Source organism: Oryzias latipes, chromosome 12 (assembly GCF_053564925.1).
Source record: "Oryzias latipes strain Hd-rR chromosome 12, Olatipes_Hd-rR_3.1".
Classification (NCBI taxonomy): domain Eukaryota; kingdom Metazoa; phylum Chordata; class Actinopteri; order Beloniformes; family Adrianichthyidae; genus Oryzias; species Oryzias latipes.
In genome coordinates this window covers 1,514,991-1,530,906 of record NC_136248.1, presented here as the reverse complement: position 1 = coordinate 1,530,906, position 15,916 = coordinate 1,514,991, and the positions used below count along the sequence as shown (strand labels likewise).

The window sequence follows — 15,916 nt, the reverse complement described above, 5'->3', positions numbered from 1 at the left end:
GTAGATTTCACATCAGTTAATAGCAAAAGAAGATTTGACCAGGCTATGCAAGACACTAATCACCATTTTTACCCTTTAACAAGTGAGCTGTTACCAGCGAGGTCTAAATAATTCGCCTTTTGACGTACAGCAAATCTTTGACTGCTTACATGATCATTGTGAAAAAGGTCATTCTGACTTGGAGGAAAATCAGCTGTGCACCGTTATGCAACATTTGCTCACAGCTGATTTCCTCAGTCAGATTCAGGTTATTTATGTTGATTATATATTATATTATATTATATTATATTATATTATATTATATTATATTATATTATATTATATTATATTATATTATATTATATTATAAAATCTGCCAAGGTGTAAACACCCGCCCCACACCCTTATTGTGGAAGGATATACAGTTCTGGCTTTACAGGACCCCAACTAACCTGCTCACAGGTCAGGATTTTTGTTGTGTGCCCTTTGATTTTTTTTCATTAGACCAGTCCTTCTCGGGAGCGATTCGATGCCAGGTGGGCGCGCAGTAGTAGCGTTGCTTAGAGAAAAAAAATCCGCGCCACTATTGGTTTTCTACTATCCATCATATCACAGAGTTTGTACCAGCCGGAAACCTGGGAATTGCCGTCCCTGCAGCTGGCCGCTCCCGTCTTTTGGTAAGAACGTGCAGCTGCAGGGACGGGATGTGTCAGCAGGAAAAGGGGAGGGTAGTGTGTGCAGGCAGCAAGGTAAAACGTCCACTGGTTGTCAAAAATTACGATCACGTAGGAAAGTGAAGGTGACAGTGGTGCCTGTGGTAATTGGAGCAGTCGGGGCAGTAACCCCCAAGCTGGAGGAGTGGCTACAAAAGACACCTGGAAAGACCTCAGATCTCTCAGTCCAGAAAAGAACAGGAACAGCTAAGATACTGCAGGACCCTCAAGCTCCCAGGCCTCTGGTAGAGGACCCCAGCTTGGAGGAGAAACCACCCACGGAGGGGGAGAGGGAATTATTTATTAATATTATATATAAACTTTAACCCTGACATGATTTGACAGTAGTTGATACCAGGCAAAGTCTGCTGGTCCTTCATTATATTAGTCCTCAAAAACACAAAGCCTGTGCAAACAAGTACATATACTGTGAAAAGAAACAAACAATATGATAGAAATTCCTCAAAACAGCGGTAAAACCTCAGCAAGGCTGAGCGCTGAACACACAGAAACAAAGGAAGTCAGAGCTGGAAAACCATCCGCTCTCCATTTTTTTATCTCTTCTTGGTCAAAGAGGTGAGTGAAAAGGCATCACAGAGATAATCACAGAGAAACTGCATGACTCCTTTAATATTTTCACAGACACGTTGCTGGAAAAAAAAACCTGTCAGCAAATCCAATGAGACTCGGATGCTGTTAGCATCACAATGAGGACTCTGACACTAAAAACAGGAAGAGAGCCCCTCTATGGATCATCCACTTTGTTATTCTGTACTTCAAAAATTAGTAAAAGACAATAAAATGAAGTTAAAATGCTTTAACTATATTGGTAATTCTACGTACTCAGCCATTTAAAAAAAACTCCTGTCTCAAAAGCTGTGAGAAGAATTTATTGTTTTCCTCTTAGTATTCAGTAAGTTTCAGCTTTGTTCAGTGGTTCCATTCATGCAAACACATCTTGCCGAGATATGCATTTATTTACTATTGCCACACTGTTCTGTGAAAGTTACTTCTGCCTGTAGTTGTCTTTACATTTGCTTTCTTTTGTCACAAACCTTCCTGATGGAGAGAAGTTGACTGCGAATTTCAAACAACACAAAAAACTTGCAAGGAATCTTACGCTACTTAATTTTTACAGTGAAACATGCGGCAAATAAAACAGAAGAGCTTGGAAATGTCACACAAACACCGTTTGTTCGACAGCAGCAGCTTGTGCCGCTCTTCAGGATCAGGCAGGATGTGAAGAATGCAGAAAAAATATGTGGACCTCGAAGTGAATGCAGGTTTTATGGATGTGCTAGTATGAAACATTATATGTACAAAAGAGGTGGAACTTTGCCTCATAACAGCCCGAACGCTGTCGCCAAAATAGACTTTAATCAAGGAATTGTGCAATAATTTTTAGATCTTTTAGTTTCAATTTTGACCTTTCTTTTTTATCTTTTGGATGATGATGATGCCAGACTCAAAGAAAGTTACAAAGATGAGGATAAGGAGTGCAGCCTGTCTGTTATACATGGCCCACAAAACCCCTGAACATGAGTAACAAAAGACACAGCCTTATCCGAGTTTATTAATATGAACCCTGAAGACTAAATATTTTTTTGGTTGGATTTCATCGGTTCTGCTATATTAAGAAACAGTCCTTGAACTGACTGCTGCTGAAAGCAATAAGCTTGCATAATGACTTTTTGTTCGTATAGCATGTATTGCAACATTTTTACTCGTGGGAGTAAAGCAGCATTAAACTAAATTTAATATCATGTAACAAAAGAGCTCTGTTTAAAAAACACATCAAAAAGCTTTATATATATATATATATATATATATATATATAGTCAGTGTTTAAATGAATTTACAATACATTTTGTACAGAAATGAGAAATAAACTGTGAGCCAAAAACACTAAATTACACACCAGGCTTTCAATTAATTTTTTAAACAGCTCTTAGCACAACAGCTTACACTAATTAGGTATTGCATTATCACCACTCAGTGACTGGAGAATGTTCCATCTACTAATCTGCTGGGCTTAAATGTGCTGCTGGTAAACAAACCTCTCCTGCAAAGACTGGAAGGAAAGAACTGCCTTAATGAAAGCCAGCCAGCACCTACAGCTGGCTGGCTTTGACCGGTTACCTGATAAGTTTGTCTCTGTTGACCACTGATGGCCTACATTTTGGGGGGGAATTTAGCCGAGCTGTGCATCTCTTTTCTGATTGGTTTACCCATACTGTCTCAAACCGTCCAGAACTGAGCTAAAGGTCACCGGGATGGCAATGAAATCTAAAGACGACATATGGAAATCAGACATTACCATCTGATAATCTCTGACCTCCGAGTCTGCCTGATGGATCCAATTGATAAAATCTTCATGCGGTCAGAATTATTAAACCAAAAAAAAAAAAAAAACCTCCCCATGAAAGTGCCATGCTGATCAAACAGAAAAGGAGATTAAAAACACAAAAAAGGCTAGACTGAAAAAGAACGTCATGAAAGAAGATCATCCGCAGAGCAAAAGTGTCTGCCATGAGCAAAAGTATTTGCACATCTACACCTTTCATAATAGTGAAAGAGAATAAGCTCAGTGGTGTTTGGACAGGCAGACAGTCAGAGAGGCAGGAAGACACGATGAAATGGGAAGTGATCTCAGTTTCTGTCTTTAGCAGAGATTCAATCCTGCTCACATCATAAAGAATGGATGCTAAGCACCTCCGCCCTGCTGAGAAACACAGAACTTAAGGTGCTGCACTCGTTTTGCTAAATTATTTCTGACACAACTTAACATCTTTTTTCTAGTAACATGTTATAGATCTGTCAGTAAATAATCATAAAAGATTAAACATTGTACAAAAAGTCAAAGCCGTTCTAATTTGTCAGATGCCAAAAACATCAACTTTTCAATACACACGTCTTATTCTAGTTGTCAGTATCAGGTGTGCAAAATGTGTGTGCTTGACCAACAGTAGGATGTATGGCAGCCCAGAAATTCACAATCCATGATTCATTTTTATTATCTGCCTCAAGGAAACTAAACAAACAGCACCATGGAATTCTCAGAAGATTAGCGGTGTTTGTGTGAATCCAGACAGAACTTTTGCAGACCAAGTGGATAAATGCAGCGGAGCAATAAAGTATCTTGCATGTACAGATTCTGCAAGTTGTCCCGTTTAAGAAGATGAAAGATCTCTCCACTTTGACTGTGAGAGACAGAAAGTAAAAAAGAATCCAGGAAATCACACTGCGTGATTTTCCTGTAGGTCTTCTCTGGTTTGCACACAGCTGCTATTGTAGCTGCTATTTTGGTCCATTCTTCCATGCAGATCTTCTCAAGAGCTGTGATGTTTTGGGGCTGTTGCTGGGAAACAAAGACTTTCAACTCTCTCCACAGTTTCTCAATTGCATTGCAGTAGAGGTTGTTTGGTGAGACCATGGTTGTTCCTTGGACAGGGCAGTTTACATAACCCCCCGGCTACAAGCCAGCTGGCGGCCGGTGGCGGGGGTTTTTACACATCGTCCAGTCAGAGCTGCTGCTGGCCAGCGATCTGGCTGCCCCCACCCTGTGGCCGTCTGATTTTGTAAAGACGTCATCCCTGCCTGACTGACTGACGCCTGACTGCTGCCAGGTACAGTTTGCCGATGCCTCCCCATCGCGCTGGGGCAGTTCTATGTGTGGCCGTGGCATAAGAGTGTGGTAAGGTGTCTTTGGCACAGATAACCAGTTCAAACTGGTGCCATGAACAAAGAGTAACCAGTGGAGGTTAGAAGAGCTTCCTAAAGAAGTAGTAATATGGTGGATATTAGATAATTGCACTTCTAAGTTGATATATTTAAAAAAAAGTTTACTGAAGCGCTGACTATATTTATGATACTACTGATCGACTGTTATGTCTTGGGGAATGTTCTGGAAATCATTAGTCATGACTTCACCCACCACCAGGGGGAGTCGCGCCGTTCTTCCTCATTGCAATAAACACCTGCATGAGGGACACACGCATAAATCACTCTCGTGATTCTTTCTCCCCTGTTCTCAGGTAATGGTGACCAAATATTGGTGTTTTGTTCAGAAAATATTATTGAAATGTGTAATGGTTAGCTTAGAGTTACTTTGGTGTGGAATTTGGAAATGTTTGGTAGTTTTATTTGAGATCGGATTTCATAATGGTTTTCCCCGAGTGAACGCGCATACCGCCATCTTGTGTCCAGACAGTTTCAATTGAGGTTTGAAAGAACATTTATTTATGCATTTATTTTGTGGTTTTGTGAGCTCTTTTCTCAAAAGTGACAGTTGATGGAGCATTTATTATTTATGTATTTATTTTGTGATCTTTTATCCAAAGTGAAAGTTACTCAAGGAATGTGTTTAAATGTTTTCTTATTTTTGTTACTATTTGAATTGCAATAAACACCTGCATGAGGGACACACGCATAAATCACTCTCGTGATTCTTTCTCCCCTGTTCTCAGGGGTATAACATTTGGAGGCACCGCTGGGATTGCTGTTTGGATGTCCGGTGTTCACAGCCTGTCCATTGAAGTCCAAGCCAGCTAAATCCCCTCAATACAACCCAGGCAAACTACTGAGAGGACGGTGTGGCTGATAGCGGAGTGCTGGTAGCTGGAATAGAGTGCACCATCCCTGAGACCGCTGAGAGATCATCGGGGATTGCAAAGACCAAGCAGCTCAGTGTCACACATCCCTGCAACACCCCTTCCTGTGGACTGCCATGACGACTGTTCTGGAAGAACTACGTGAGGAAGTTGTGGGTAAAATGCACACCCTATCCAAAGACGATCTAATATCAATCTGTGAGTTTCTATGCATATCAGCGAAAATAGATGTGAGCAGAAAAACACGACTGTCACTGCTCACACACATCTTGTTATACATCGAAAGAGAAGAAACAACTGAATTAGAGGATGAAGGCATGTCAGAACTGTTGCTACTTCAAGACAAGATTTCTGAAATCATTAACGGCCCAGATACTGAAGTTGGCACAACGGAACAATCTGTAATGGAAACAGATAAAACAGGGCACACATATGAACAAGCAACTGTAGCTCTACCGATAAAAGAGAAAGCTAATGGAACCAACAACATAGTGGCTAATCCTCAGTCCCAGCTTAATAGCTGTCCGGTGAACACCCCATATCCTTCAAATATGCAACAGCAACCCACCTTTTGGCAAAAAGATTTCAAAATATCAGGCCAAATAGGTGAACCAGGCCAAAGGGACAAACTGACGTTTTCAAGCCTGGCTCATCAAATCGAAAATGGACTAAGCAGAGGCTACTCAGAACTTGACATTGTAGATGCAGTCATTAGAGCTATTCTGCCAGGTCTACAGCTACGCAGCTATCTAGAGGGAAAGGCCCAGCTGACTCTTCCTACTTTACGACGCATATTGCGCTCTCATTTTCAGGAGAAGAGCGCCACTGAGCTTTACAAACAACTTGCATCAGAGGTGCAACTTCAAAAGGAGACTCCTCAAATCTTCCTGATTAGAGTTCTAGACTTAAAGCAGAAAGTCCTGTTTGCATCTCAAGAGTCAGAGTCTGGACTCAAATATGATCCAGCTCTGGTCCAGCGTATGTGCTTGCACACAATACTGACAGGCCTTCAGAGTGACAGTGTCAGGATAGATTTACAGCCCCTCCTGATAGACTCCAATACTCCTGATGAGCTTTTATTAGAAAGATTAAATATAGCTTGTGCCAACGAGACAGAAAGAAAGAACAAGAAAAGATGCTTAACTTCACAGTCATCCACAAATGTGAATGTGGTTCAGTCAGAGGAAACACTGCATGCTAAGTGTCCACCAAAAGAGGTCAAAGCTAAAATACCACCTGATTTGTTGACAGAACTAGCAGAGCTGAAAACAGGGATGGCTTCTCTAAAAGGCCTTAGTGCAGAAATAGCACAAATTAAGGAGACATTACAGCAGCCAGAGATCAAGCACAGGATACCTCCAGCCACCAGTGATGCAGCCTGTTAGGGACCAGCAGCAATACTACAGTTACCAGTATCCCCAACAAAGGCCTGCTCCACCGCCCACTTTGCATCCAGCTCGTTACTATTCACCCCGCCCAGCTCATCTTCAAAGAAGATGCCATGTCTGCCAGCAAACTGGAGCCCATGAACGCTGCACTCACTGCTACTTCTGTGGGAGCGGAGAACATTTTCAGGCCGGCTGTAAATTCAGAGGTATGAGACCAGTGAGAGAGGACCATTTAAACGGGCAAAGGTTACCACAGAGGGACGAGTGTTAACTATCACCCATAAGTCCCAACAATGTTCCCATTGTAAAAAAACCGATCCCACAAACAATTTGAGACGCTGTTCATCATGTAAGAAGACATTTTATTGTACTAAAGCATGCCAAAGACAACACTGGGGTGAACACAAGAGACAATGTAATGAGTTGAAGATTGGAGATGAAATTAAGACTGCCCATGTACCACTGCCGCCAGCCCAATTAAACTTTCCTCACAAAGTTACATCACTTGTCGGCAAGCAATGCCTCGTTGAGTGTTTCCTCGATGGCAACAGACTTCAGGCTCTGTGGGATTCGGGCTCACAAGTCTCCATCATTGATGAGAGATGGAAAGCCGACTATTTGCCGCACACAAAGTTGAGAGACGTTGCAGAGATTGTGGACTCACCTGAGCAGTTAACTCTGGCTGCAGCAAACGGAACCAACGTACCTTATCTCGGGTGGATTGAAACAACCTTCCAGCTGGTCTCCAACACAGATAAAACCGAAAAACTGATCATTCCAATGCTGGTCATGAAAGGTGGACACCTGTCACATCCCATTGTAGGTTATAATGTCATTGAGTACATCCTGAATAAGACTGAGAAAGCAAAACTATACACAACAGTAAGAAAATCTTTCCCCATGTTTAAAAGACAAAACGTAAAAGCTTTTATAAAGGCTGTTAGTGCAGACAGAGTGGATGAGTTTAAAGTAAAGACTAAGAAAAACTGCATAACTGTTCCCAAACAAAGTCGCCTAGAAATCGAGTGTCGTGTTTCCGCACAGCCTTTCAAAGAGGACATGACTGTGTTATTTGAGCCTGACTTAAACCCTCATTGGCCAGATAACCTTGAGTTTTTTGATACTCTGGTTAAAATAAAAAAAGATTCTTTGCCTGTCATAACAGTTGATGTCTCAAACCCAACTGATCATGATATCCTCCTTTCAGGTCGTACAGTCGTTGGTACAGTTCAAACTATTACAGCTGTTTTACCTGCCCAAATGTTTGAGAAAACTTCATCTGTAGCTACTGTTCATCACATGAGCACAAAGATTTCCTGTAGCGCCATTGAAAAATGGGACCCACCTATAGATCTCAGCCACCTCCAAGAAGAGCAGAGATTAGTGGTCAAGCAGATGCTCAGTGAAGAATGTGAGTCATTTTCAAAATCAGAGAATGACATAGGCTGTATTGAGAACCTAAACATGACTATTTCACTTAAAGACCACGAGCCGGTAAAACGCACCTACATGTCAGTGCCACGTCCGCTGTACCAAGAGATGAAAAGTCATTTGCATGATCTGATAGCACAAGGCTGGGTTAGAAAGTCCAACTCTTCATACTCCTCGCCCGTTGTGTGTGTTAGAAAAAAGGACGGTACATTGCGAGTGTGCATAGATTATAGAGATTTGAACAGAAAGACCCACCCAGACCGCCAGCCCATACCACGAGTCCAGGACATCATGGACAGCCTAGGGGGTAATTCTTGGTTTTCCCTTCTAGACCAGGGAAAAGCATACCACCAAGGGTTCATGTCAGATGAAAGTCGCCCACTCACAGCTTTTGTGACCCCCTGGGGATTATATGAGTGGATACGTATCCCCTTTGGACTAATGAATGCCCCAGCCGCCTTCCAACGGTGTATGGAAGAATGCTTGGATGGACTCCGTGATAACATCTGTATCCCATATCTGGACGACACATTGGTCTATAGCAAAACATTCAAAGATCATGTGGAGGATGTGAGGAAAGTACTGCAACGACTAAGAGGGTTTGGCATAAAACTTAAACCCAGTAAATGTGACATGTTCAAACCCGAAGTACGGTATCTGGGTAGAATTGTCTCAGCAGAGGGCAGCAGAGTTGACCCTGCAGATTTTGAAGCAGTTCGAGCACTTAAAGACATCAGACCACAAAATGTTGGACAGCTAAGAAAAATGTTAGGTCTCCTGTCCTACTACAGACAATACATAAAAGACTTTTCCAGAAAAGCAAGCTGTCTTTACGAGCTGTTAAGAGCAGACAAAGGCACAGAGAATACAGGAACCACAAAAGGGACAAAGCAAAAATCCAAGAAAGCAAGTCAAGTTGTACCTTCAACAAAACAAATTGTGTGGCCTGACCAGCATCAAAGTGCTCTGGAGGATCTTATTGACTGTTTGCTCCACCCACCAGTGCTTGGCTTTCCGGATTTCACACAACCATTCATCGTGCACACTGACGCTTCACACAAAGGACTCGGAGCAGTGTTGTATCAAAAGCAAAACAGCAAGCTGCGTGTCATTGCTTATGGTTCCCGCACTTTAACAACAGCGGAGAAAAACTATCACTTCCATGCAGGCAAATTGGAGTTCCTAGCGCTGAAGTGGGCTATCACAGATAAATTTAGGGATTATTTGTACTATGCCCCAACATTCACTGTGTATAGTGATAACAACCCGCTCACATACATTCTGTCAACTGCAAAACTGAATGCAACAACATCACGCTGGGTTGCAGAGCTTGCCGATTTTAATTTCACAATAAAGTACAAACCAGGAAAACAAAATGGTGATGCTGATGCTTTATCAAGGATGCCTCTTGATGTAGAGACACTAATGAGAAACTGTTCTGAAGAGTTGCCTCCTGACACCATTGCAGCCGCCATACAGGCCATTGAAGCCCAAAAGCAGTACCCTGCTACATGGACATTGTCAGCAGCAGCCATGTCAGTCACAGCGCAATGTGAGTCAGCTGAAGTGTCGATCCAGGCTATACCAACGAAAGAGTTAAGTGAAGCACAAACTTCTGATCCAGTTATAAGTCTTTTACTCCAGTGGAAACGATCAGGTTCAAAACCTCCCACCAAAGAGGTAAGAGCATTCGGTCCTAAGCCTAAATGTTTGTTCAGAGAATGGGAAAAGCTGGTGCTTGGTAGTGATGGCATCCTTTACAGAGTTACATCCGTTTGTAAACAGCTAGTCCTTCCAGAAAAGTACAAGGGAATAGTACTTGAAGAGTTACACAATAAAATGGGTCACCAGGGCGTCGATCGCACAGTATCCTTAGTACGTGACCGTTTCTTCTGGCCATATATGCAGTCAGACATCGAGCATTATGTGACCAAAGTGTGCTCCTGTATCAAGCAGAAAAAGCCCTGTCGTGACACAAGAGCCCCTTTAACAAACATTGTAACAACACAGCCCTTTGAACTGGTGTGCATAGATTTTCTACATCTGGACAAATGCAAAGGCGGATATGAGTACATCTTGGTGATTGTTGACCACTTCACACGCTTTGCACAAGCTTATGCCACCACCTCAAAGTCAGGGAAGACAGCTGCCAATATCATCTTCAATGACTATGCCTTAAAGTTTGGTTTCCCCTGTCGTATCCACCATGACCAAGGGGGTGAGTTTGAAAACCAGTTGTTCCGTCAGCTAACAAAACTCAGCGGAATAACTGGATCCAGGACAAAACCTTATCATCCGATGGGGAATGGCCAAGTCGAACGTATGAACAGGACATTATTGCAGATGCTTAAGACACTAACTGAAAAACAAAAAACAAGCTGGAAGGAATCCATCAACAAACTAATGTATGCATACAACTGCACTCGTTGTGAAGTTACAGGCTATTCACCATTTTATCTACTGTTTGGAAGGACACCAAGACTTCCAGTAGACATGCTATTTGGACTGTATTCAGACTCATGTTTTAGTGACCACAGAGACTATGCTGACAAATGGAAAAAAGGCATGGATGAAGCATATGTCATTGCCAATGAACATGCAAGAAAATCTGCAGAAAAGAGCAAAAAATATTATGACACAAAAGTAACAAGTTCTGCACTGCAGCCGGGTGAACGAGTCCTGATTAAAAACCTGACACCAAGAGGGGGATCCGGTAAATTACGTGACTACTGGGAAGATGCCATTCACACAGTTGTGAGACAAATGGGGCCTGACCTCCCTATCTACGAGGTAAAACCAGAGAGAAGTAAAGGCCGGTCTAGAGTGTTACACAGAAACCTGCTCATGTCATGTGATCACTTACCTTTTGAACCGGAAAAAGACAGTCCCACAGTACACAAAAAGCAAACCAAAGACCAACCTGTGCAAGAATTTCAAGAGTCTGATGACGAGGACAGTGGTGATGGATATTGCCTTCATAAAGCACTACCTCAGCTTCCAGTGACTCAATCATTGGACCCTACAGCTGAGACAGGCTCCCCAGTGGTGGAACATCAGCCCTCAGCACCAGAGCCTGCTGCACCATCACCAGAGCTCCCGGGTGGAGACCACTTGGATGTGATTGATTCACCTCCTCAGATTGAAACAAGAGAGGCAACAACTTCCGTGGCTGATAGTCAGCCTCTCAGCTCAACATCTAGCCCTTCTCCACCCTCAACTGTTTTAGTGGAGACACCGGCAGTGGACACTACCTCCCGACCGCATCGTGAGAGGCACCCGCCCAGACGCATGACCTATGACCAGCTAGGCATTCCATCCTGCTACAGCGTCCAGCCCACACCACAACTGTTTCCTCTGTACCCAGGACTGGTCCAGTGGCTGCCAGCTTTACAGCCATGCTATGCTCAGTTCCCTAGTACGTATGGACTTCAGCAAGCATAAATGGATGACATTTGTCTAGAGCGAACATGAAGACTCTACTTAAAGACTCTTATTCAGCATGTGAAGGTGCTTTATGATAACAAACATTACGTTGCCAACAGGAAAGGTTCATGCAAAGACTGGGCATAAATTCGGAGGGACCTCAGCCTACTGACATGTAATGTGGTTACGTCATTGCGTAAAATTCTTAAGAGGACTGAAATTTATTTTGTTGGTTTAATGTCGGGACGACATTTTTTCTAGTGGGGGAGAGTATGGTGGATATTAGATAATTGCACTTCTAAGTTGATATATTTAAAAAAAAGTTTACTGAAGCGCTGACTATATTTATGATACTACTGATCGACTGTTATGTCTTGGGGAATGTTCTGGAAATCATTAGTCATGACTTCACCCACCACCAGGGGGAGTCGCGCCGTTCTTCCTCATTGCAATAAACACCTGCATGAGGGACACACGCATAAATCACTCTCGTGATTCTTTCTCCCCTGTTCTCAGGTAATGGTGACCAAATATTGGTGTTTTGTTCAGAAAATATTATTGAAATGTGTAATGGTTAGCTTAGAGTTACTTTGGTGTGGAATTTGGAAATGTTTGGTAGTTTTATTTGAGATCGGATTTCATAATGGTTTTCCCCGAGTGAACGCGCATACCGCCATCTTGTGTCCAGACAGTTTCAATTGAGGTTTGAAAGAACATTTATTTATGCATTTATTTTGTGGTTTTGTGAGCTCTTTTCTCAAAAGTGACAGTTGATGGAGCATTTATTATTTATGTATTTATTTTGTGATCTTTTATCCAAAGTGAAAGTTACTCAAGGAATGTGTTTAAATGTTTTCTTATTTTTGTTACTATTTGAATTGCAATAAACACCTGCATGAGGGACACACGCATAAATCACTCTCGTGATTCTTTCTCCCCTGTTCTCAGGGGTATAACAGTAACAGGTCTGTGATTGTGATTCTGTCTCTCACAGTTAAAGTATACCTTCAATGAACATTATAGACCTATCTCAGTCATTTTTAGTGGAACAACTTGCAGTATTGAGGACTGCTGCATCCGTTTTTTTCCCACTTTATTAGGAAGTCTTTAGTTGACTGTTTTTTCTCTTGTTATTTGTTCATTTACTTATTTTTCCTGTAGAATATTGTCCAAATGTTATTCATTTGAAAATGAAAGTATTTGCTCCATTCATTGTATTAGATGTGGGTGTGCAGAGGTGGAGGCAGGAGCTGGCTGGGAGTCTGCACACGTGCTTTGAAATGCAAAATGCATGTGATTATCCTGCCGTAGCTCCAAAGAGCCCCTGCTGGGAACAAGTATGGGAACACTTCATAATGTCCTCTGGAAGTGGTGTTTAAGCGGAGAGAGCGTAAGCCAACCTGAGCTGTAATCTAAGTGATATAAAGTGCACGGTGCACAGACATGAATAATAGACGACACGATGTGGACAGAGTACTGGCTGCTGACAGAGTCCCTGCAGATCCAGGAGAATCTCCTTCCACCAACAGGCACATTACTAAAATCATACCTCATGTTCCAAACATCCATTACATCCAGTTTCATCTTAAAATGACACATTTAACACAAAGAGGAAAGTGAGCAAAATGATAGCTTAGAAAAAAAACACACTTAACCCTGCAGGCATGACGTGTAGCTAAAACTAGAGAAGTAAGTTACCACGGCTCAACTAAAACTTTGAATATCTTCAATGACACGTTCCTTCATGCTGATCAGTCACTAGAGTCTACAGTTAAGCATTTGAGTCTTAAAACTGTTCCAGTACCTGGGAGGACTCGGAGTTCTGCATCTGTCCCCGTCCTGGTGCTGCCAGGGTTATCAGCAAGACAGCGGTACGTGGCTGAGTCCGGCGGCTGAACACGGCTCACCTGCAGTGAGCCAGACGGCAACACTGCAAGGCGAAAGTCTGGGTCAAAGGTCAATGGTAGGTCTTCACGGTTCTTCTGCCAACGTATGACAGGTAGTGGGTCCCCTGAGACCTCACAGCGAAGCAGTGCTGTGTCACCGAGGTACGCAGACACCGATTCTGTGGGGACGATCACCCTCAGCGGACCTGTGAGTGGACAGAGGAAAGGTTTATGAAGCAAACTGACACAACTCAGTAAGGATAAACATGTGAGTGTACGTGTGACTGCGTTTCTAACTCAACTCAACTCCCATCTGAGAAAGTCTAAAGCTCTTTACAGTTCCAGTCCTGTTCACCCATGCACACAGTCACACACATCACACTGACCGCCATCCCAGAACCACCAGGAGCAACCCTGGGTTCAGTGTCTTTCACACATGGGCGGGCAGAGCAGGAACTGAACCTGGGATCTTCTGATCTGATATAAACTGCTCTGCACTTTAACAGTCCCATTCACCCACACACATTAACACACACACACACATTTGCATACATACTGCCAATCTCAAGCACCAGGAGCAATGTGGAGTTCTTTTTATTTATTTATTTTTTAACTTGTCCGGTCCAACAGCTGGGCAGACAGATGAGAGCTGAGGGCCTCTTGTGTTGGACATATTTTACTTTAACAAGAGGGGTTATTCATCTCAAGACAAACCAGAGGTATGTCTGAATAAAACCCCTTTTGGAATCGAAGCCCCGCCGCGCCAGGAGGGCCCAACGCCGGGCCCCAACCGAGAAGGGTGCCTACAGCCCCAGACCAGCACCTCATCACCACCCAGGAGTTCTGGGCATCCCCCAACGCCAGGTACGAGCCAGGACCCCCCAAGGGAGACCCGCTCCGCGCTCCAGGCAGCCACCCACCCGGCCCACGGTTGGTCTAGAAGCAAGGAGCAAGGCAGGGGCCAGCCGCCCCCACCCAGGAGGGGGGCACCCCAGGGAAAAGGGGGGCCTACGAGGGGTGTTGTAAACATGGCCCGACCAGGCTCGGCCAAAGTTGGAAATTTGGCTAGGCCCAGCACCCGTAGGCAAGGACCAGAACCCACACCACAGGGACACGGACACCCCCGGCTCAGGTGTGATGTGATCCCCGCCTTCTGGCCTTGCCAGAAAGCTCAGGGATCCCCTTTCCTGGGTGGAGAGAGGGCCGCTGGGCCCAGGAAACCACCACCCAGGGGACACGGCCGCCATTGCCAAGGGTCCAGTACCCCCTACCGGTGATTGGGTAGGGGACAGATGGTACAAGGTCCCACCTTCCTTGTGAAATGCATGTGCGTGTGAGTTTGTGAGGGTGTGTGTGTGCATGTGTGTGTGTTTATGTTGGAATGTATATTTTGACGGGTGAAGGGTGTGTGTACTAAGGGGGTGCAGTTAAAATTGGCGGGTAGGGCACTAAGGGGACATCTCCTGATTACTCACAGTGATGTCCCCTCACCCTCCCCACCAAGGGGCCCTAAATGTCTGAGGTGCGGTTAAAATTGGCGGGTAGGGCGCTAAGAGGACATCTGCTACTTGCTGGCAGTGATGTACAAGCACCCCCCCTGCCAAGGGCCCTACATGTCTAAGGTGCAAATAAAACCGAGAGGGGGGGGCACTCCATACTGCAACCACGGGAGCAATGTGGAGTTCAATGTCAAGAACATTCCCACGTGGGGGGGCAAGGTGGGAGGCGAATCTGCACTGATGAGGGTTAACCGCTCTACCCCTGCACCACAGCCTTAACCCTTAACCCTTGGCCTTCTCGACCAAATAGTGGAGCACATTTTGAAAACGTATTGTAGTGAGGATTGAGGACTTTAGTTTGGGTTCTGGTCATGTTCTCTGTGTCCGTCAGGCCAGGTTTAGGTTTCAAGTTATCCACAGCTGTCTTGAATAGTCTTCATTATCCTCTGTGTATTTAAAGGATCTACATTCTGCTTTTCTTTAGCCTTACAGAGTAAACTGTATGTACGTTTATGATAATATATGACCTTTGGCACATTAGCAATGATCTTTTTAAATGAATAAAATATGCCACGCCCATTTCATGACATCATTGTAGAGTCGGCCTCAGCATGGAGTGAAATTTCTGCCACCACGTTGCACACAAAACTTTCTATGTTAAAATGAAAATATTAAATATTTGCTATTCAATTATTTGTTATTTAGCTTTCTTTTTCTTTTTTTATGCTTTCAATTTTTTTTTTGCATTCAAAAGTTTTTTTGCGTTTGCAAAACACATGTTTTCGGGTGCGTTGTGTCTAATCTCGCTTTTGTCCAATCTTTGATTTTGCTGACTACTCTAAGCGTGACTTAGCGTAATAAAACTGCCACTATTGCCACCGCCAAAAAAGTTTTTGCATGCGTTGTGTGTCATCTCACTTTTTTCCTATCTTTGATTCTGCTGCGTTAAGTTTCAGTTTGACGTGACAAAGCTGCCATCAAACAGCT

At 43.6% G+C, this 15,916-nt stretch overlaps 1 protein-coding gene across 4 annotated transcripts in view; it reads right to left on the bottom strand.

Moving 5' to 3' along the window:
• dcc (DCC netrin 1 receptor) overlaps nucleotides 1-15,916 on the bottom strand; it is a 277,076-nt gene that overhangs the window by 174,967 nt on the left and 86,193 nt on the right. For all 4 annotated transcript variants that reach the window (XM_078955556.1, XM_078955557.1, XM_011482137.4 and 1 more), the window contains exon 3: nucleotides 13,349-13,636. In XM_078955556.1, the coding sequence (XP_078811682.1) occupies nucleotides 13,349-13,636 (288 nt within the window). The remainder of the gene's footprint in view (nucleotides 1-13,348; nucleotides 13,637-15,916) is intronic.